We start from the raw sequence: 22,422 nt of genomic DNA on the forward strand, positions 1-22,422 counted from the left end.
GAGGAAGTATCAAGCAAGGTAAATTAGAAAATATTTTTGAACTGAATGACAATGAAAATGCAACATTTCACAATTAGTGGTATGCAGTTAGTATGTAGCCATAAATCTTATTTTTAAAATAATGAAAATGCTTAAAGCAATAATCTAAACCAGTAGTTGGCAAACTTTCTCTGTGACTGCCAAGTAAATATTTTGGTCTTTGTAAGTCATACGAAATCTACTGCAATTATTAAACTCTGCCACTATGGTGTAAGAACAACCATGGCCAAAAGTAAACAAATGAACGTGGGTGCATTCAATAAAACTTTATGTACAAAACAGGGAGTTGTCTGGATTTGGTCTGTGGACTATTGTTTGCCACTCTCAATTTAGCTATCTTATTAAGAAAGTAAAAAAGAAAGAGCAGATTAAACCTAAATCAAGAAGAAGGAAATAAACAATAAAGGCAAGAACAGAAATATATAGTATTGAGAATAGTAAAACAAGTCAATGAAACCAAAAGCTTGTTCTCTGAAAAATTACCAGTAAGACTGATAAGCCTTTCGCATCATACTTAATGGTGAAAGATTGAATCCTTTCTAAGACTAAGAAAAAAAGCAAGGCTGTCAATGCTCTCTAATGCCATCTGCTATCTTATTTGAAGTCTCATTCAATCCTATAAGACAAGAAAAAGAAATAAAAGGCATAACAAATGTAAAGGAAGAAATAAAAATAACCCTTTTTTGCAGACAGCATGATTTTCTGTGTGAAAGACCTAACGGAGTATAATAAAACTAATAATTGAACTTAAGGAAGCTTACAGGATACAAGGTCAGAACACAAAATTCAGTTGTATTTTTTATACTGGCAATACCTAATTGGAAACAAAATGAAAATGTCATTTACAATATGTCCAACAAAAGTGAAATACATATAAATCTAATATGTATGCTAAAACCAGAGAATGCTGATGAAAGAAACCAAAGAAGACCTAAATAAATGGAGAGACCTACCATGTTCTTGTATTGAAAGTCTTCACATAATAAATAAGTCAGAATACCTCCAACTGATCTACGTATTTAACACAATGCCAATAAAAATTTTAGCAGGATCTTTTTGTTTATAGGGAAACTTGTTCTAACATTTATATATAAATGCAAAAGAATAAGAATAGCTGAACAAGTCCGGGAAAAAATGAATTGGGAGAAGTCACACTACCCAATTTTAAGACTATCATGCTGCAGTGATCAAGATGATATTGGAAAAAAGATAGACACAGGTAAATGGAAATGAAGAAACTTAAGAAATATACCCACACAATGATGGCATCAATTTTTGATGAAGGTGAAAAAGCAATTCAGTGAGAAAGGATAATCTTTTTAAACAATTGTGTTGGAAAAACTTATGCATATGCAAAAAGAATGTTGAAGTAAACATAACACCTTATTCAAAAATTATCTCAAAATAAAGTTAAGTATAAAATGTAAAACTATTAGGAGAAAAATACAGGAGAACATATTTTTAAATTGGGATTAGGCAAGTACTTCAAACGTATATAACATAGAAGAAAAAATTGATGTTTGACTATATCAACATTACAAACTTTTGTTGTGCAACAGACATTATTAAAAGAATGAGAAGACAACTATAACAACTATAAACTAGGGGAAATGTTTGCAAATTATGTTTTAAGCAAAAGATTTATATCCAAAATATTTAAAGAACTCTCATAAGTCAACAATGAAAACTATATCTATTTTTTTTTCTTTTTTCTTTTTTTTTAGTTGGAGTGTCACTCTGTTGCCCAGGCTGGAGTGCAGTGGCATGCTCACGGCCACTGTAATCTTGACCTGCTGGGCTCAGGCAATCCTTTCGCCTTAGCCTTCCAAGTAGCTGTAACTACAAACATAGGCTACCATTCCTAGCTAATTTTTTTGATTTATTGTAGAGACAAGGTTTTGCCAAGTTGTCCAGGCTCGTCTCAAACCCCTGAACTCAGGCAATCTTCTTGCTTCCACCTTCCAAAGTGCTGGGATTACAGGTGAGCCACCACACCCAGTTCCACAATTTTAAAAAAATTGAGTCAAAATCTTCACTAGACAGTTTTTCAAAGTAGATAAAAAGGCAGCAAATAAATGCATAAAAATGTTTTCAGCAGCACACATCATTAGGCTAATTAAAATTAAAAACCTCAATGGATAGCACTAGGCACATGCCTATTAGAATGGCTAAAGTTAAGAGTCCTGATAGTCTCATGTGCTGGATAGTGTGTAGACAACTGGAATTCTCATAATTGTTGATGAGAATGTAAATTGGTACAGCTAGCCTGGGGAGCAGTTGGTAGTTTCTTTTTTTTTTTTTTTGAGTTGGAGTCTCACTCTGTCACCCAGACTGGAGTGCAGTGGTCCCTCCCGGCCACTGCAGCCTCGACCTGCTGGGCTCTGGCGATCCTTTCGCCTCAGCCTTCCTAGTAGCCAGAATTACAGGCATGTGCCACCATGCCCCGCTAATTTTTTGATTTATTGTAGAGATGAGGTCTCGCCTAGTTGCCCAGGCCGGTCTTGAACCCGCGGGCTCAGGAATCCACTCACCTCAGCCTCCCAAAGCGCGGGATTACAGGCTGAGCCACAGAACCCGGCTGGTAGTTTCTTATAAAGTTAAAATTTTACTTACCTCATGACCCAGCAATCACGCTGTTGGGTATTTATCCCAGAGAAATGATGACATATGTTAATATAAGACCTCTATACACAAATGCTTGTAGCAGCTTTAATTTGTAAGTGCCCCAAACTGGAAACAACCTAACTGTACTTCAAGGAATAAACAAATAAATTGTTGTTCATCCACACATTGGAATACTACTCTCAGCAGTTCAAAGGAGATGAACTATTGACACATGCAACTACTTGGATGAATTGCAAAGATACTATGCTAAGTGAAAGAAGCCAGTTTCTAAAAGTTGCATACTCTCTATTCCACTTTAAGACATTCTTTAAAAAGGCAAAATTATAATGATAGAGAATAGATCAGTGATTGCTGGGTGAACAAGTGGAGGTGGGAGGATGTGATCCTAAGGGTAGAGCCTTCCATGTTTTGATTGTGTTGGTGTTAGCATGAATCTACATATGTGTTAAATTATAGAACTGTAAACCAAAGGGGGGACAGTTTTGCTGTAGGATGATTTAAAAAATAAAATGAAAGGAAAATATAATTAAAAACTTAAAATTAAAACAGAGATGGTGAAACTGTTGATTCCAGTATCCAGGAATCTTAGACAGATACCTGCCTTCTACCTGGAATTTATCTTGAATGCTTTATAATGTTCTAATAATGTGACCATTCCTACCAGCCTCATCTCCACGGGTGGCCCTAAGAAGATAAATTATTTCTTGACACAGGACAGTTTAACTTCATGGAGAAAATAAACATTTTTTCCACACAGAAAATATTATTCAGAGACACTACTTTGTTTACACCTTTTTCTATTTTCCTAGTTTTCTTTTTCTTTTTCTTTTTTTTTTTTTGGTGTTTTATTGCACCGATGCATATGTTCATAGCGTTTATTTTTGGCATGGCAGCCCTGTGGTGTTGGGAGTTTGTTATTTGTCGTTTGAAGTGACAGTGCTGGGCTTGTGAATATGCCTTGCATTTTGCAGATTTGAAGAACGTTAGTGCTATTTGTGGGTTAAAGACAATGGAGTGTCAAGTGGAAAAAATGAACACTTCTGACATATTCTTCTGTTTGAGTTTAACAGAGGAATAAAGGCAGTGGAGCTGGCTCACAACATGTGTGCCGTGTATGGGGAGAAGGCCACCAGGGAAAACATGGCAAGAAAATGGTTTTGACATTTCAAAGAGGGCCACTTTGGCTTAAGTGATTCTCCACGTTCAGGAAGACTACTGGGCTTTGATGAAGACCATTTAAACACTTTAATCCAAGATGATCCATGTCAGTCAACCTGAGAATCAGCAAATGTGATGAACTGTGACCAGACAACTGTTGCGCCACAGTCACATTCCATGGGCAAGCAAAAAACCCTATGAACTTATGCATCAACCAAATAGATACAGAGATTTCAAACCTCTCCATTTCGTCAGAGGTTAATTTCTACTCACAGTTCTCCCTCTAAAATAGGTAGACTTCTGTCAAAGGGTAGTATGATCCTCTCTCTAGAACTTAGATTCTTTTTTAAAAAATTGTTTTATTTTAAAGATGTGGGGTACATGGCCGGGTGGGGTGCCTATAATCCCAGAAATTTGGGAGGTGGAGGCAAGAGGATTGCCTGAACCCACGGGTTCAAGACCAGCCTGGGCAACATGGCAAGACCTCGCTCTACAATAAAAAAAAAATTACCTGGGCGTGGTGGTATACACCTGTAATTCCAGCTCTTTAGAAGGCTGAAGCAGAAGGATCACCTGAGCCAGCAAGTCAAGGATGCGGTGGCCATGAGCGTGCCACTACACTCCAACCTGGGTGACAGAGTAAGACTCTGACTTGAAAAAAAAAGTGGGGTACAATTCAGAATTAGGTCTACAAGTGGCCATTGTACAGGTAAAGTTGGGGCCTCCCTTTGGTCCCCACTTTGCCTGGTTTGAGATGAGGTACTGTTATTAAATGTTATGTGTCCCCCCCTTCCCTGGCAGTTTCTGGCTACTGTCAATCCCTTTCTTATAATATTATGGTAAATATTCAGGGTCTGTTTATGAGTGAGAACATTTGGTACTCAGTTCTTTGTCTCTGTGATAAATCACTGAGTAATATAGACTCTAAATCCATCCAAGTTGCTGCAAAGTATGTATTTTGTTTTTCTTTATAGCTGTGCAATATTCCATCATGTATATGTACCACTTTTTTTAATCCAGTCGAGTTTTGATGGGCAGCACCGTTGGTTCAATGTTTTTGCTATTGTGAATAGTACTACAATAAACATGCATGTGCAGATATCGTCTTTGTAGAATGATTTAGGTTCCTCCAGGTATATTCCCAGAAGCGGAATTGCTAGATCATATAGAAGGTCAGTTTCTAGTTCTTTTAGAAATTGCCACTCTGTTTTCCATAGAGGATGAACCAGTTTGCATTCCCACCAGCAGTGTAGAAGCATTCCCTTTTCTCTGCATACTCATCAGTATCTGGTGTTTTCTGTTTTATTGATGATGGCCAGTCTTACTGGAGTTAGGTGGTATCTAATGTGATTTTGATTTGCATTTCTCTGATGATTAGTGAGGCTGAGCACTTTTTCACATGTCTGTTGGCTGCCCATATATCATCTTTTGAGAAGTGTCTATTCATTTCTTTTGCCCACTTTTTAATGGGACTGTTTGTTTTTCTACTTTCAGCTCATTTGAGTTCCCTGTAGATCCTGGATGTTAGGCCTTTGTCATATATAGAGTTCACAAATACTTGTTCCCATTCTGTGGGCTGTCTCTCCACTCTCTTGATGGTTTCTTTTGCTTTGCAGAAGCTTGTCGGTTTGATAAGGTCCCACTTGTCTATCTTACCTCTTATGTAAGATCTGGCTTTTGATCTGGAATTAGTTGCCTGCTCTGATTTTTATAAGGGTGTCTTCTGCATTTTCTAAGATTCTTAAAGTTTGGGGCTTTACATTTAGGTCTTTGATCCATTTGGAGTTGATTTTTGTGTATGGTGATAGATATGGGTCCTGTTTTATTCTTCTGAATATGGTCAGCCAGTTTCCCCAGCACCATTCCCTGAATAGGTTCTCCTCTCCCCAGGGATTGTTGTTGGAGGCTCTATCAAAGATGAGTTGGGAGAAATTGGGTTACAAAATAAATGTGCAAAAGACAATCACATTCTTATACACCAACAACAAACAGGCAGAGAATCAAATTAAAAAAGCATAATCCCATTCACAATAGCCACAAAAACAATGAAATCCCTCGGCATCTTCCTAACCAGAGAATGGAAGATCTTTACAATGACAACCACAAAACACTGCTCATAGAAGTCAAAGATGACACAAATAAATGGAAAAATATTCCATGCTCATGAATTGGAAGAATCAACATTGTTAAGATGTCCATCCTACTAAAGACAATCTATAGATTCAATGCTATACCCGTTAAATTACTAACATCATACCTCTCAGACCTGGAAACAACAGCACAGAAATTTTGTATGGAAACATAAATGACAATGAATAGCCAAAACAATCCTTAGCAAAAGAAAAAAAGCAAGAGGTCTCACACTTCCAGACTTTAAACTTTATTATAGGGCTACAATAATCAAAACAACCTGGTATTGGTTCAAGAATAGGCATATAGATCAGTGGAGCAGGATAGAGATTCCAGAAGTAGAACTTAGATTCTTAACCTTTGACCTGCGTAATAATCACCAGGGGGATTTGCTGGAAGGCAGACTTGGGTTTATTTTTATGTGGTGGAGCCCAGGAATGAGCTTTTTAAAAGATCATTCTTGTTGAGTCTGTTTTAGGTGGTTCAGGGAAACTCTTTGAGAAATCCTGTAGGGCCAGTAATTTAATCTTGCGGTTGTCTATCTGTCTACCTCTGTCTTTATTTTTTTCACTGATATTATCTCGTGTTGTGTTGAAACACATATGGCCCCATCTGACTGTTTTAAACATTGTATAATATTCCATTCTGTGAGTGCATCTTAAGTCTTGTTGTTCCCCCTAAGATCATAGTGCTGCTTTTCCTGGGCCATGCTAACAAACACTTTGTGTATCTCCCCCCATGAGCTATGCCTTTGTCTTCAGACATTGCTTGGCATTATGTGTCATTCCCAGATCTTGGTCTCATTGTTTTTACTTAGAAGTTACTGGCCGCCGAAAGAGATGAAAAAGTGTATGTTTTATTGTGAATACTGAATGGAAACTCTGCTTGAATGAACAGATTCTTGGTGGACACAAATCTGTTCCCTGATTCCTTGGTATCAGAATACAACTCCTTACTTCTCCCTGAAAAAAAAAAAAGAAGTTACTGGTCACCTTCTCCACTTGCATATGCTTTTCATATATATTACTTTTATTACGATAGACGTGTTGGTTATTTTAAATTGTTCCTTTTCTTATTGACCCAAGTTTTTGGTTCATCAGAATGTTTCTTCTTTCAAAAACTATCTGGCTCTAATTAGTGTGGAATTTGTACAGATTCTTTTGCTCGGATGTTTCATTTGTATTGTTTTGTTCCTCACTTATATGATACATTTCTCAAGACTGTGCTCCATGTCCCGAGTCTCTTGTAGTACATTTCACATTGTGGATGCTCTGGGTATATTTGTTGACTTTTCTCTTTCCTTATAGGCTCCTCCCATGTCTCGGTAGAATGCTACCCTGCTGACCTCCTTTAAATGTTAATTGACTAAAGAGATTTCTAAAAGAACACGGACTAATCACTTTTAGCAAGTCAAGCTATGAGACGTGAATTAGAATAAGTATTAGTGTCTCAGAATGTGAAATACAAGTTCATGTTTAGATTCACATTTTTCAAAGCTACAGAAAGTTGTAAAATATTTTAAACAATTTAAAGCCCAAATGAGCCATTATGAAACCATTGAAATTATAATTTTAAAAATAACTAGCATTGTGTTAAGCACTTACTGGGTGCCTAGTATTTTAAACATTTAAGGCCCAAATGAGCCAATATGAAGCCATTGAAACTATAATTTTAAAAATAACTAACATTGTATTAAGCACTTACTCTTTGCCTAGCAATGATCTAAGTGCTTTTTGTGTATTAACTGATTCAATCATCACCACAGCCTATGAGGTACTTATTGTTAAACTCCTCTGTAAAGTGGGAATAGTAATGAGATATAGAGCTCTTACATAATTTGACTAAGATACCAAAGCCAGAAATAATGACCACAGCAGCAATACTGATAAAATAGCTTTCCTTGACTGAGCACTTTAATGTATCACTGTGCTGTATACGTTGTCTCATTTGTCTGAGAACTAGATAATCTAACTCCTATTGGATAGGTGAGAAAATTGGGGTTTAGTGAGGTGACTTGACCTGGTCACACATCTAAGTAGAACATAGCAAAGTGGAATTCCAGCCCACGGAGTCTGTCTCTAGAGCCCAAGCTCTTCATCTTTGCGTAGTCTACTGAAGATATTGAGTTCAACCTGGGAGAAGCTCTTGCCATGCTAATGGTCAGTAGGCAAAGTGTGTAGTAACTCAGAGTCCTCAACCTCAGCAGGTAAATGACCACATGCATGCCGATCTGTGGGCTCTCCAGACTGTTCTTCTCAATGATTAACTATCCCCTCCTAGAATGAAGGGGTATGGAGCAGAAAAGCTTAGAGCCCTTGATTTTTGTAAATGAATTTTGTGGAAGCTCTTGGTCTTTTTGTCTCAGCCAAATGTGGCAAAATAAAAGCAGGACAGGTCTCAGTGGCTGCCCATGCTTTTCTTTTTATACTAAAAGGATTTATTATAAGGCATTTGATACCTAGAATAAGAGTTATTTCTTCAAATTTGATTTTGATTTAATCTCTGATGAGTCCAACCTGTTATAGCTCAAATCACTACTTTCCTCCACAGCATTTATCATATACTGTAATTACGTATTTGCTGTATATGTGAAGCATTCTTAGCCCTCTCAGCCAACTGTTAGTGAGAGAGATTTTCTCCCACTCACATTCTCTAGCTGAATCTCTGAAGGGTTCCATTCTCTAGCTGAATCTCTGAAGGGTTGCTTTTTAAGGGTTCCATTGTAGAAGTTTGGCAGTTCTGTATAAGGGCAGAACTCCCATAATTTATATTTGTTTTTCTCTCTAATCACCCTTATGTGAATATAAATTTTAAACGTACTATATGGAATCCTAGTTGATATGAACATGTTTTGTCCTTCAAAACATAACTCTGTCGATTCATATATAACTGCCCATCACACCCCTTAAATACAGTGAAAGCCACTCATCTCCCATGATCGAGTTCACTTGGCTCCCCTGGGGTGCTCATGAGCTTGGCGTTAGCAGGCCCTTGTCACCGAGCCCACACAGACTGTTCTCAGGATGCACACTTTCTCAAGCTCATCTGTATTCCTGTGTTTATTGAAAACCTTAGGCTCAGTGTCCCTCCATTCAGTCAACCCTCAGCTTCATGCAGAAGACTCTAGCCTAGCCCCAAAAGGGCATCTCGTGACCAGCCATCTGGTGTCATTGTCTCATGGCATTTATTTTGTATTGTTCTTGCTATGATTTTTGCTAACTCCTTCTGTCTGCAAATATTTAGGGTGTGCTAAATGCCATCCCAGACCCACAAAATCCTAGTGTTGCCATCAACCACAGCAGGTGGAAACAAACTTGTAGCCCTACCACTTGGCTGAATTTTTTTTTTTCTTCTTTTTTTTTTAGTTGGGGTCTCACTTTGTTTCCCAGGCTGGAGTGCAGTAGCAGGATCACAGCTCATTGAAGCCTTCTGACTCAGGCGATCCTTTCACCTCAGCCTCTTGAGTAACTGAAACTACAGATATGCACCACAACACCCACCTAATTATTTTATTTTATTTTATTTTATTTTATTTTATTTTATTTTATTGTAGAGACAAGGTCTCACTGGGTTGTCCAGGCTGGTCTCAAACTCCTGGGCTAAGTCAGTCCTTCTGCCTCAGCCTTCCAAAGTGCTAGGATTACAGGCATGAGCTACCCACACCCAGACAGAATTTTTTTTTTTAATGGAAGTTCAGATCTGTAAATAATATACTACTCTTAAGATCTAATTTGAAATTGCACAGGAAGGCTTGAAGTCCCAAGGTGAGGACAGATTCATAATGTCAAAACCCTCACAAGAGAACCTGTTTTCTAAGAAATGAAAAGGCTTAGGGTTTTCTCGCATAATTGCCCCTTTTGTGTCTGTCATTCGGTTCACCCCTGCAGGTTCCTTATACATCTCCATTGTAGAAATCGGTTCCTTTTTTTTTCTTCTCTTAGAGACGAGGTCTTGCCATGTTGCCCAGGCCAGTCTCGAACCTACAGGCTCAGGCAATCCTCTTGCCTCCACCTCTCAAAGTGCTGGAATTACAGGCTGTGAACTACCACGCCCAGCCGGTTCTATATACTAGTGAGTCACACACTGCTCAATCTGGGAGGTTTCTAGGAGGCGGCACCTCTGGACAGCAGCTTCAGTGAGGACACTTGGAGTTTTGCTTGGTCACACCAAGGCTTGTCTTCTGGGCTCCCATCACCATCTAGGAACTGAGCGTGCCATTGTCCTGGCTGCATGAGAGCCCTTTTCTTTGCTGGTGGTTTGGACTCCGCTGAGCCATACAGCCTTGGGGTGCTGGGCCTTGCTTGCCTCCCCTTTGGGATTGCAGAGTTTGAATGAACATTGCTACACCCCGCTTCTCCAACTAAGCCATGACACCAGCTTTGTCGCCAGGCAGGTGTTGATCCTTTCCTGCACGAGACTGATGGGTAGAGGGGGACAACTGTCTCCCAGCCTGGGTGGACTTTCTGCCTACACTCTTTTCCCTCATTCTGCAGGAGAGGACTGACTTAGCTAACTGCCTGCTAACTGGCTGACGTGTCCTGCATGTGTTTTGGAAGGGGTGGGAAGGGTGGAAACGGTGGGGTGTGGATATCCCTAAGTTATTGAAGTGCTGATCCCTGTTCAGCAGGCCATGGGGCCCCTTCTCTCCCCTCACTGGGGCTCAAGTATCCCTCTCCTGCATCACACACAGCCCATGGGGGCCGGGGCTGCCCCACCAGCCTCAGCACACAGGGCCAGGAGTCTGCTCCTGCCACAGAAGGAAAGCCATGTGAACCCTCCTGGCCAGTACTGGAAGGGGAATGCTATTTATTTTTATATTGTGTATATTTTGTCGTGGTCTGCTGATCCCTGTTTCACTGTGAGCGATACTTACCTCAATAGTTAGTTCAATATTGTGTGTTGGATAATTTTTTAAGAGAACTTTTTAAAAAGCTTTTTACTCTGGGAGATCTGTAGATTTATTTCCATATGAACTGGTTATTTTGTATAAAGTATATTCTTAAAAAAAATGTAACTCTGGAAAGGAAGCTGATATTTAAAGCAGGGATCTACAAACTGCAGTCTACTACCTGTGTTTATAAATAAAGTTTTATTAGAATACAGCCACATTTTAAAGTTTAGGTATCTCTTGTCATGTCACAACAGCAGAGTTAATAGTTGTGACAGACACCATCTGGCCCACAAAGTTTAAAACATTTAATAACTGGTCCTCTATGGAGACTGCTGACCTTGGTTTAGAGAAATAGAAAGCCTCCCTTGCTGCCGATCCCACCTCTTGATCATCCTGATGAATATCTGCTGTTATTGTTCTAGTGAACATCTTTATTTTTTTCAAATGTATTATTATTATTATTATTATTATTATTATTATTTTCTAGTGAATGTCTTTAACTCTGCTTTTCCTATAGAGGAAATAAGGAAGTAGTCTTCTTATGAAACAATTTTTGGTGCCAACCTTACAGTCTCATTCATTGCTTTAAATGTTTTTATGACAGCTCTGAGAAAATTCTTTAAAAACTGTTCTTTAAAAACGCTTTTCTCACTATTTGTAGAAGTTACCAATCAAAAGTTTCAGGTTTGATCACTTAGTGGAAATAAGAGATTTTGAGTCATGTTTCCCATATCGACGTGTCCTAGTACCTCCAGGAAGGCTCATGTTCTCCTATATTCTGCTTTACAGGAGCCACTGAAGTTGTTTTCCAAAAGGCATCTTTTTTTCTTACGTCTTCATGCAGTCATGGATCTGGATAAACCATCTGTCTGGGGCTCGTTAAAACAGCGGACCAGGCCATTGTTAATCAACTTGAGCAAGAAGAAGGTGAAAAAGAACCCAAATAAACCCCCAGACTTAAGGGCAAGGCATCACTTGGACCGCCGCCTCAGCCTCTCTGTACCTGACCTTTTGGAGTCTGAGGCCTTGACCCCAGAGGGTCGGCCTTACTCTGGGCCCCAGTCCTCCTATACCTCAGTACCCAGCAGCTTGTCCACTGCAGGGATCATTCCCAAGAGCAGCAGTAGCTCCTTGAAACAGTCTGAAGAAGAGTTGGATTGGAGCCAGGAAGAAGCCAGCCATCACCGTGTGGTAGAAACAGACTCAGAGGAGATCTATGCCTCTCTTGAGGAAAGGCGGGTGTCCAGCAATGGCATCTTTGATCTTCAGAAAACTCCCCTTGGAGGTGATGCGGCTGAAGAGCCAGAGGTGAGATCGGGACTGGGCACTTTCCTGTTTCTTTTTGTTTTTTTTAAAGTGCAGTCAATGTCCTTGGAAAATTTGGTTAGGAGTTATTTTTGTGGTTAGCTTGGATGGGGAGAATGTCATTTACAAGAATTTAAATTAATGCAATATTGATTATAGGCAGTGTTCCCATTAGTTTTAGGGTTGACCTCTATGTATTTTAAAACTATTACACACAACCTTCTAGGACACTTTAGGACATTAAAAGCCCTATTGGATGAGTTTTCTTTTTTCCATCTGCTGGCAAAGAAATTGAGAACATAACTTTTTCTGGAACGTCTTAAGTGTATATCTGTTTCTCTCACCACACCATTGCTCAGTCATACTTGCAGACAAACTATGAATAGCATTATTTCTAAGAAATGTAAAAATATATGTCTCCCTTTGACTGCCTGAGGATTGGTACTTCCTTCTGTTTCACACGTGTGTGTGTTTGCACTCAACTGTGAGCAACTTCAAGCACATTCTTTAAAAAAAATTTACAAAGCTTTAGTGTTTCAGGAAGATCAATCAGTCAAATATAATTATGTGACAAACTTTGTATTTTACAATGAATTCATTTTAAATTCAATCACCAAATTATTAAATGATGATTTGAATGATTGATTTAATCTGTTGTTTTTTATCATTCCTTCCTTATTGCCACTAAAGTACGTTTCATGTTGAAGTCAGGGATTATATCTTCTGTATTCCTGGTTAGTGCTACAATTACATAGAAAACTGATTATTCAACTGAGACTTTTTAGTTTTACTTTTAGAACCAAAGTTTATTGAGTGTGCCATATCTTTGGGTTTTACTCTGGGGAATGGGGTCATGGCTGTTCAGAGGATGTTGAAACTGTATTCTTTAGGAAGTGTTAGTTACTATGTTAAGACACTACTTACTACTCATTAAATGAATGTAACTATTTTTTTCCTTTTGCGTTAACATTTATATAATCATTTTTGTAAAAACTTGATTTTTGTAGAGTTATTTATAAATTTGAATTATGTATTTCCACTAACTAAAATGCAAATTAGGTGGATCATTAAATTAGGTCAGTATGAGGGAGGTGGCATGTTGAATTATATACTGAATTTAATATTTATCTTTTTTTAAACTTATATCTAATCAGAAAAAAATGAGTGGCTTTTTGGCTTTGATATGCTAACATTTTAAAATTCAGGTGCAGTTATTTTAAGCTACTGCTATTGCAATGTCTTAGCACTGCTATTGCAATGTCTTAGCACTTTAGTTGTCTTTGTTGAATAAATATAAATATATGAATGCTGCTTTAGGCCAGGCAGTGTAAAAGTTGCTGTTGGAAATAGAGATGGGTAAGAAAGTGACTCTGCCCTTGAGCCATGATCTCTTGGGAGAGCCTTGTATACTACATAGCGTAGCATAACAGGCAGCCAGATACCAGTGGTATCATTGTAAAATATCTCAGCCTAGTCTCTAGGCACCTCAGTGGAAAGAGGGAATCAGTGTGTGGGAAATGAGAGTGTTGTGTGAAACAATGTCCAAGCTGGCACAGAGGATAGCATGCTTGCCAGGTGAGGAAATATGGCAAACACAGGCCTGAATTGTGGATGGATGCAGTTGGGGGAGGGGAGCATTTTGCTCTATCTGGAATGGAGGCTCAGGGAGCTTTCTGGTGTGATATATACCTGGAAGGGGAACTGTGTGGAGAAGGGCTGCTCCATGATGGTTGATGGATAGCTGACGATGGTGGCTATTTTCTCTAAATGCAGCCTGGAGTAAGCAGAATTCTTCAAGAATAGGTTATTCTAGATCATTTGATTTTCTCTCTTAACTCAGCCATTTGTTTTAAACTTTTGTTCTTGAAAAAGTATCCTTTGCTGGGAAGTACAAAATAGAAACTAAGACTGATTTTTCCTTCCATGGTTGAGGTTCTCACCACTTGACTGCCATTGACCTACTCAGTGGCATGCTTGCAGAGGATGGAGGGATGGGAGTACAACTGATCAAACATATAGGATCCTTTGCAGCATAGTTCTATCTACCCTGCTTCTTCCTTGCCTGCTCTGAGTCCCCAGTCCTGCCTTTTTGGGTTGAGCCTATCCTATTGCCTGGGGATCCAGTTTATCACCTAGCACAGAAAAACTGCTCTCTTAACTTATCTTCTCCAGCAGGCTGTATTAATTTGGGGGATTGACATGGCTGGGGGAGATACATCTAATTTGCCTTTATTTTCTTTCGGTTTTTTTTTTTGAGATGGAGTCTCATTCTGTCGCCCAGGCTGGAATGCAGTGGCACACTCATGGTCACCCCAGCACTGACCTGTTGGGCTCTGGTGATCCTTCCGCCTTAGTCTTCCGAGTAGAGGGAACTACAGGCATGCGCTACCATGCCCAGCTAATTTTTGATTTACTGTAGAGACCAGGTCTTGCCAAGTTGCCCAGGCTGATCTCCAACCCGTGGGTTCAGGCAATTCACTTGCCTCAGCCTCCCAAAGTGCTCGGATTACAGGCTGAGCCACCAAGCCTGGCCTTTCTTTATTTTCTAAAAGTTTTGATCTGTGCCTGGTACATAGCATGCGCTCAACTGTTATTTGTTTAATACGAAAAATCAATGATAACAATGATAAGATTAATAGGGTTTTATTAGAGTTTGTTAGAGTTTTCTTCCGTTTATTATTAAAGTCAATATATGTGGATTATTTTTCTTGAAAAAGTTCTCTAAATGAAATGTTCTTTTATATGATGGTAACTGAAATTATAAAGAGGTTTAGACAGTTGCAGAGTTTTCTGCCCAAGTCTCATACTATTCTTAAATCTGAATTTATGATTTTTTTTTCCCTTTTCTAATGAAGAGGGAAGTCTTGCAGAATTCATGTCACTGGATAGTTTTGAAGTTGGTTAACCTGTATCTTGGATCTGGCTCACCTGTTTCTTCCTAATTAATGACCAATGGTTTTCTATAACTTTCCTGGAATAGAAAAGAATGAGGAAGGAAAGGGCTGGCATGTGACAATCTTGGTGTACAACAAGGACAGTTACATGCTTGCCAAATATCCTCAGTTTTACTTATTATGTTTGTAGCTTTCCAGAAGGGGTCAGGCAAAGGGCATTGGGTGGCAAGAGGAACCAGTAGGGTTTGCCTCCCTGTTGTATTCCAACACTGATCAGGTGCTAGACTAAGACTGCAGCAGGGGAATGGGACCCCCAAATTGTGGCAATGTCTGAATTCTACAGTCACTTCCAGTCCTTTGTCAGCAAAGGAAGCATAGTGTTGGTTCACAGTTTATGGGGAAAAGGAATGATGAGGAAAAGGAGAATGAAGGACAAGGAGAAAAGAGTGTGAGAATGTAGAGAACAGGTAGAACTTGGAATAGTCAGTGCAGGTGTTCAAACGAGCCATAAAACCAAAATGAGAGACTGTAGGTCTAGAATAAATGATACAGTGAGTAAAATGGATTCCACCAGACTTTCTTGAGCCCCAGTTTTATATCATATAGGACATCCCACAGAAGACTGGCCTCAACTTGCTCTGAAAGATTTCATTGTCTCTCTGAAGTGCCCCCACTGACCATCATTTCTTGGCAACATCACTGTTATACACCTAGTTGCTCAAATCAAAATCTGTGAATGATGTTGGACTGTTTCATTCCCCTCACTTTTTATATTCTATGGAGTCTTCATTTATCCATGTCACATCTGTTTCCTCCTCCTTTATCCACTTCGTATTCACTTTGTTCTTCTCTTACTGAAATCCTCCATCCTTCAAGGTCTAACAGATCATTTTCTTCTCTGTGGTAAGTTTTCCTACTCTGTAATTGGCTTAATCAGCCTGGCTTCATTTTCACAGGATGCTGCTTTTGCTATGACTGAGCACTGACCTCAGTCTGCTTTGTGTAGAAATCTGTAGAGAGCGGAAAGGATTACAACAGGTAGAGAAAGGAAGGCAAATTGGTCCTGGTCTAGGGTATCTATCAGTGGGTTAGTCCTTGAGAAGGTCACTGTGCCTCAAGATCTGTAGTAACTGTCCATGGCCATCTGGCTCTGAGGATTGACTCATGATAGTCAAATGGTCATGAGTCTGAGCGACAAATGTCAACTACAGTTAATTTGCAATGACAATTAAATACTATATCGACTCTAACATTCCTTTTGATGTAAACAGCTCATTCATTGATGTGAAGTTACAAGGGAAATCAAAACATAATCAACAACGACTTCATTAACTTGTTGAGAGAAGTGATTATCTCGGTGTCTGGAAGTATTTGGGGTGTATTTCCTTCTCCAAGTCAGTCTTTATGAGAAGTAACATCAGAATTAGGAAATGGATGAGTGTGAATCATGGCACGAATGGTTAGGTTCCATGCTGATGACATTTGGTACGGCCTCCTTCTCATGATAAGGACTGATCTGTAATTGAGAACTTGGCATCCTCTCACTTTGTCTGCTGGGACCACCTTCATCCATCTCTACGTGTGAGCCTGCTTAGCCATTGCAGCCAGGATTCTTAAAGTCCTATGACTTAGGCTCTCTCTTCCCTCTGAGAAAGTTCAGACTTTTACCTAGGCTTACTTGCATGGCCTCCCTGTTTCTGATTGACACATTATTTTCTTAGTTGTATATTATCACTTTCAGTCAGGCTGATAGCTTATCATGGTGGCCTGGCAGCCATATTGTCTCCTTCAGGTGACTTTGTGTGTCTGATGGATAGAGTGGTTTCCAAGGACTGAATGGTATCCACCAGCCCCAAATCACATCTTAAAACCCTAATCTCCACATGACTTTACTGGAGATACGATCTTTAGGAGGTGATTAAGGATAAATGAGATCATAAGCATGGAGTCTTGATTCAGCAGACATGATGTCCTTTTACAAGAGAAAGAGACACAAGAGATTTCTCATTCCTCACCATGTTAAAGACACAGCAAAAAGGCAACCATCTGCAAGTCAGGAAATGAGTCCTCACCAGGAATTGAATTATCCAGCACCTTAATCTTGGCCCTTCAGTCTCCGGAATTATAGAATAAATTTCTGTTGTTTAAACCACCCAGTCAGTTGTATTTTATTATAGCAGCCTAAACTGACTGAGACAGTGGTCTTACAGTTTATTCTCAAAGGATGATCTCATTGCTCTTATCATGAGACTTAGGGAAGAAGGTAAAAGGATCTTAGAATACTGCGAAACACCATTACCACTATATTATATACAAAGAAGTTAGTTGTATAGAAGTTTGTCTCTCTTGTTAGATCATAAGCTCCTGAAATGTGGAAACAATGTCTTTTTCTATAGAGAGAGGAAAATATTACAACAAGTAGAAAGAGGAAGGCAAATTGGTCCTGGGCAAGGGTGTCACTGGGTTAGTCCTTGAAAAGGCCATTGTGCCCCAGCCTTTCTGCAAACCTTGCCTATGTGGAAATACATTGACTCATGTTGTCTCTGCAGTTGACTTTCCAGCCATAAGCCACTGTTAGGTGCTTTGAGGGCTATAAGAAATTCAGTTGAGTTGGGGAAGTGGTGATATATAAAGGTTTTGGTTGAGTAAGATATATTCTAACCAAGTTCTCAAGTATTGGATTAAATGTGAAGAAGCTAAATTTAAGAAAACTCAGAGGAAAGGAAGCTTATTTTTTCTTTTTCCCTTCTTATCTTGCTTTTTCTTCTCATCTACTTCCCCACTCTGCATCTGCCCAGTAGTTATTTTACAAGGTACGTTTACATGCCCTGTAAATTCAGCTAAGTATTTGGAAAATATAGACAGTCTCTTCTGGTTCCTGCTTTTAATGTTGATGCCAGAATTTGATTAGACCCTGATACTGAAAAAATTGACCAACCCAGGCAGTCCCTAGTCAGTACTGTATATCCAGTTGAGGTGAAGGGGAGAAGTTGCTCTGAGTATGGTAGTCAGGAAAGGATTAAAGTTTGACCCTTTTGAGGATAAGATTCAGAAAGTTAGAGGGTAGTGCAGAGTAAATTTTCATGACCATGGGACTATAAAAGTGGAAAGCTTTTAACTCAGTACCTGGCAGTCACAAACACCTAACAAGTACTCACTGCCATGATTATAGTTGTATTTGTTAGTGCTATTATAATTGTTTTTAATACTGCTTATTTTTTTCAGAATGAAAAAGAGGCTTGAGGAATTTTAATGGCTTGCCTAATGTCATCCGGCTAGTAACTGTCAGAGCCAGGATCTAAATCCAGGACTGTCTGAATCCTGAGCCTGTGTATAGCACTGTGTGCAACATGGGTTTGGAAGTGCAGTTCTGCAAGTGGAAGAACTCAGAACCGGAAATCCAAAAAAGTTGATCACAAAAGGAAGATATTTATTTTTCTGTGTCCACTGTGTCCTTTTAAACCCAAGGATAATTATAGAGATTGAATGGGCTTATTGTCATGGTCAATAACTAATAATCATGGAAGGAAGGATTACTCTCCATCATCCGTGTAACTCCACAATGGGATATGTCCTTCCCTGACATTTCATTTGGCAGTTGTAGTTCTAAATAACTAGCTTTGGTACTAGCTTTTGCGGATGAGTTGGGTGATTTAGAGAAGTTCCCCATTGAGATATTTCCAGAAATGGCTTGGCAACTGAAGAGCTTCAGTTTAGTGACCACAGAGAAACAGAGTGAGAAACCACAGAGGAGAGGAAACAGCCTCCAACTTGCAAAATTAAACAAGTGCATCAATTTATCCTTCAATTATGTGTTCTTTACTATTTTTGTTTCATCTCAAAAATTACACCTCAGCATCATTGTTTCAGCCAGGCAGGTATGTAAGCCACATCCCAGGGGCCTTTGTGCGCTTGGTCTCCCTTTCCCTCTTTCCTTTCTTCTTCCTCATCTGTTGAACACCTACTATGCAATGGTGCTGATCTAGACACTAGGGACACAGCAGTACAAAACTGGACAAAATCACCTCCCTCATGAAGTTCCTGCTCTAAAGGGAGACAGGCTACAGATATATTCAGAAAGCGATGTGTCATGGGGAGAAAGAGAACTGAGAACATGCTGGGATGGAGGTGTTACCGTTTTGAACAGAGTGGTCAGGAAAGACCTCTTCTGAGAAGATAACCTTTACACAAAGATACAGAGGAGGTGAGAAGGCAAGCTGTTCATGTGTCTGGAGGCAAAGCCTTTCAGAAGAGAACAGCATGCGTAGAGGCCCCAGAGTGTGTCTGGTGTGTGTTTCAAGAAGAGTAAGGAAGCAGTGAGGCTACAGAGGAGTGGATGAGGAGCCATGGGAGGAGATGTCAGGGAAATAAAAGAAGCCATATCACATAGGGCCTTCCCATCCTGCCAGGCAACTCTAGCAGGCTCTAATGACTACTTGGTGTCCTGAATGGGCAGGATGCAAAGGAACCCTGAGGGCTCAGTGCTATGTTGCTCATTGGCAGGGCAGAATGGGCTAGCAGCATATTGGCGGTGCTTGCTATAGCTGCTGTAGACACTGAAAATGGCAACGAGTGGAAGCTCTGCCTTGGATGAGAGCTGTGCCGAAGACGTGCACAGGCTGATGAGCTGTGTGCAAAAAGAAAGATGGCACTATCCTAAGGCTACCTCAGCCAGCCCTCTAACCTTGTCATAATAACAGTATATTTGGAAGGAATTGAGGAAGGGACTTGGATTGTTGACCACCTTTGGGGTTTTTGCTCCTCTTCTCAAACATATCTGCTGTTTTACTACACTACTTCTAAAATAATAATAATAATAATAATAACAACAGTAGTAGCAGAATAACAACACCAATGTAATACACTTCCTGGGAGATTCTGTGTACGGAACTCCGATAAGTGTTATATAAATATGATCTCATCAGACCATGTCTATTTGGTTTCCTCTGTGCACAAAGAGAATTAGCACAGTGTCTGACCCAGAGAAGGCTCACAGTAAATACCCTTTGAATGAATGTTCCTTCTAATAACCTATAAGGTAAGTATCTTCTTTTTTTTTTTTTTACCCTACTGAGGGATGTCCCCATGTCTTGAATTTTAAGTAGATTCTTCAAGGGCACAAAGCTAAGAAGTAGATAAAGTTGAATTTGAATCAAGATCTTTCTGACTCCAAAGTCTTGTTCACTACTGTGCCATGCTGCCTTAGTATGTCAGGCAAGGTGTGCTGTTTTGGGATCCTTTTGATGCAGGTCTGGTACAGTGAAAAGCACAGAGTACCCAGGATGCTCAGGGGAAGCCTAAACCAGTATGCTCATGGAGGCCTGATTCTATTGCTTCTTTTTGATCACCATTTAGCGTTCTGGCTCTGGCTTCTTTATTTGTGAATTGGAGATATTAATGACAGCTGGTGGACTCCTTACAAGAAGTTAATAGGAGTATATATTTGTGAATTAGAAAGTGCTAAGCAATGTAAAAGTCATCATTATTTTAAAGTGTCTACTGCTAAAAGCAAGCAATAAATTTTTGGAAGTCAGTGACCAAATATTACTATATAAAGAAAGATTTTAGAGCATTATGCTAAGGGGTTGGTAAAGTTTTTTTTATAAAGGCCCAGATGGTAAATATGTCTGGTGTTGTGGGCCAGAAAGTCTCTGTCACAACTGCTCATTTGGTGCTGTAGCGTAAAATCAGCCACAGATAATATATACATGAATAGATGGGACTGTATTTTGATTAAACTTTATTTATAAAAACAAGTGGCATGTTGGGTTTGGCTCACAGGATATAATTTGCTGACTGTTGTGTTTTTTTGTTTGTTTGTTTGTTTGTTTTTTTGAGTTGGAGTCTCACTTGGTCGCCCAGACTGGGGTGCAGTGGCCGCTCCTGGCCACCGCAGCCTCGACCTGCTGGGCTTCGGCGATCCTTCCGCCTCAGCCTTCCAAGTAGCTGGAACTACAGGCGTGCGCTACCACGCCCAGCTGATTTGTTTTTTTGAGTTATTGTAGAGATGAGGTCTCACTGCCCAAGCGGGTCTCGAACCCTTGGGCTCAGGCAATCCACTCACCTCAGTCTCCCAAAGGTGCGGGATTACAGGCTGAGCCACTGAGCCTGGCTTGCTGACTGTTGTTTTATACCATTATGTGATTGAGTAGGCTGTATGAATGCGCACACACACACACACACACACACACACACACACACACACTTTATATCATGTATACTGGATTTGATAGTCAGTATTCCAGAGTATTCCTTTTAGAGAAAAATCTTGGGTATGAGGGAAAACTAAATTTATATACCTTGATTGTATGATCCATAACCTCCTGAAAAGTTGTATAAAAATGAAATAAGAACAGACTTAGCCATTTGGTAGACTTGATTTTTTTCTGGACATACATTCCAATATTGATGTCTAATTACCATTTAGCTCATTTTTTTTTTTTTTATTCTATCACTGTGTCCAATTGCTTCATGGTCAGTGTAGCCACCTGATCTCTTTTGCTTATTTTGTCACTATTTTGCCTTGTAGGGATCTGTGACTCCTATAGCCTTAAATATTCATATTCTTAATAGACTAGATGTGGGTTACAGATGACATGTATATATGTGTATATGTCTTTTGCCGCACTTTTACTTTAATAAAATTTTTTTAGATTGGAAAATTTAGTTTATTTAGACAGTAAATTAGAGGAGATTCACCTCCCCAAGGTAGAGGAAGAGGCCAGCGCTTAGGAAAACATGGCCTGGCCATAGCTCAAAGAACACATGGCCACACCATAGCTTAGCATGACAATGGTGAATGGTGGTGGGGGAGGGAGAGAGGGGGAGAGAGAGGAGGCGAGGCAGAGAGAGAGGGAGAGAGAGAGGGAGAGAGAGAAGGAGAGAGATCAATTCACCTTCCCAAGATAGGGGAGGGGGCCAAAGGCAAGAAACGTGGTAACCATAACTCAAAGTGCCATGTAGACACACGAGAGTTTAACAAAGCAATAGCCTAATAGAGTAATTTTTAAAGACAATATGATTGATCTGCTCAGCCAACTTTCTACTCTTATTTAGCTTTTCTGGATATGGGTTTATATCTTCTTCCACTGAAATTTAAACAGTCAGTGATTGCTAGTTTATAGTTTGGCTTCCTGTGTGTGCTTCATAGGAAGATCCTTCAGACTGCTACATGGGTTGTGGTAGTTGCACAAAACCACATTTAGTGTATACAAAAGGAAAACGTTGTTTATTCACATCAGTGTCTTACTGTGGAGATTCTTGGTAAGTAGAGGAGATTTTCATTTTTAAATAATTGATGTGTCCAAATGTCTCCCCATATCCTGCCGAATTTTAATAAAATTTACATTCTTATAGATGTAAGGTCCTCATCTAAAGGGA

General features: G+C 39.6%; 1 protein-coding gene across 2 annotated transcripts in view; it reads left to right on the forward strand.

The window, feature by feature from the left end:
- Nucleotides 1–11,669: 11,669 nt before the first annotated feature.
- The window catches only part of MCTP2 (multiple C2 and transmembrane domain containing 2), a 193,866-nt gene continuing 183,113 nt past the window's right edge, over nt 11,670–22,422 (forward strand). For both annotated transcript variants that reach the window (XM_008048190.2, XM_008048192.2), the window contains exon 1: nt 11,670–12,151. In XM_008048190.2, the coding sequence (XP_008046381.1) occupies nt 11,690–12,151 (462 nt within the window). In that variant the 5' untranslated portion in view covers nt 11,670–11,689. The remainder of the gene's footprint in view (nt 12,152–22,422) is intronic.

Source organism: Carlito syrichta, unplaced genomic scaffold (genome assembly GCF_000164805.1).
Source record: "Carlito syrichta isolate Samal-C Ts95f unplaced genomic scaffold, Tarsius_syrichta-2.0.1 Scaffold120869, whole genome shotgun sequence".
Classification (NCBI taxonomy): Eukaryota; Metazoa; Chordata; class Mammalia; order Primates; family Tarsiidae; genus Carlito; species Carlito syrichta.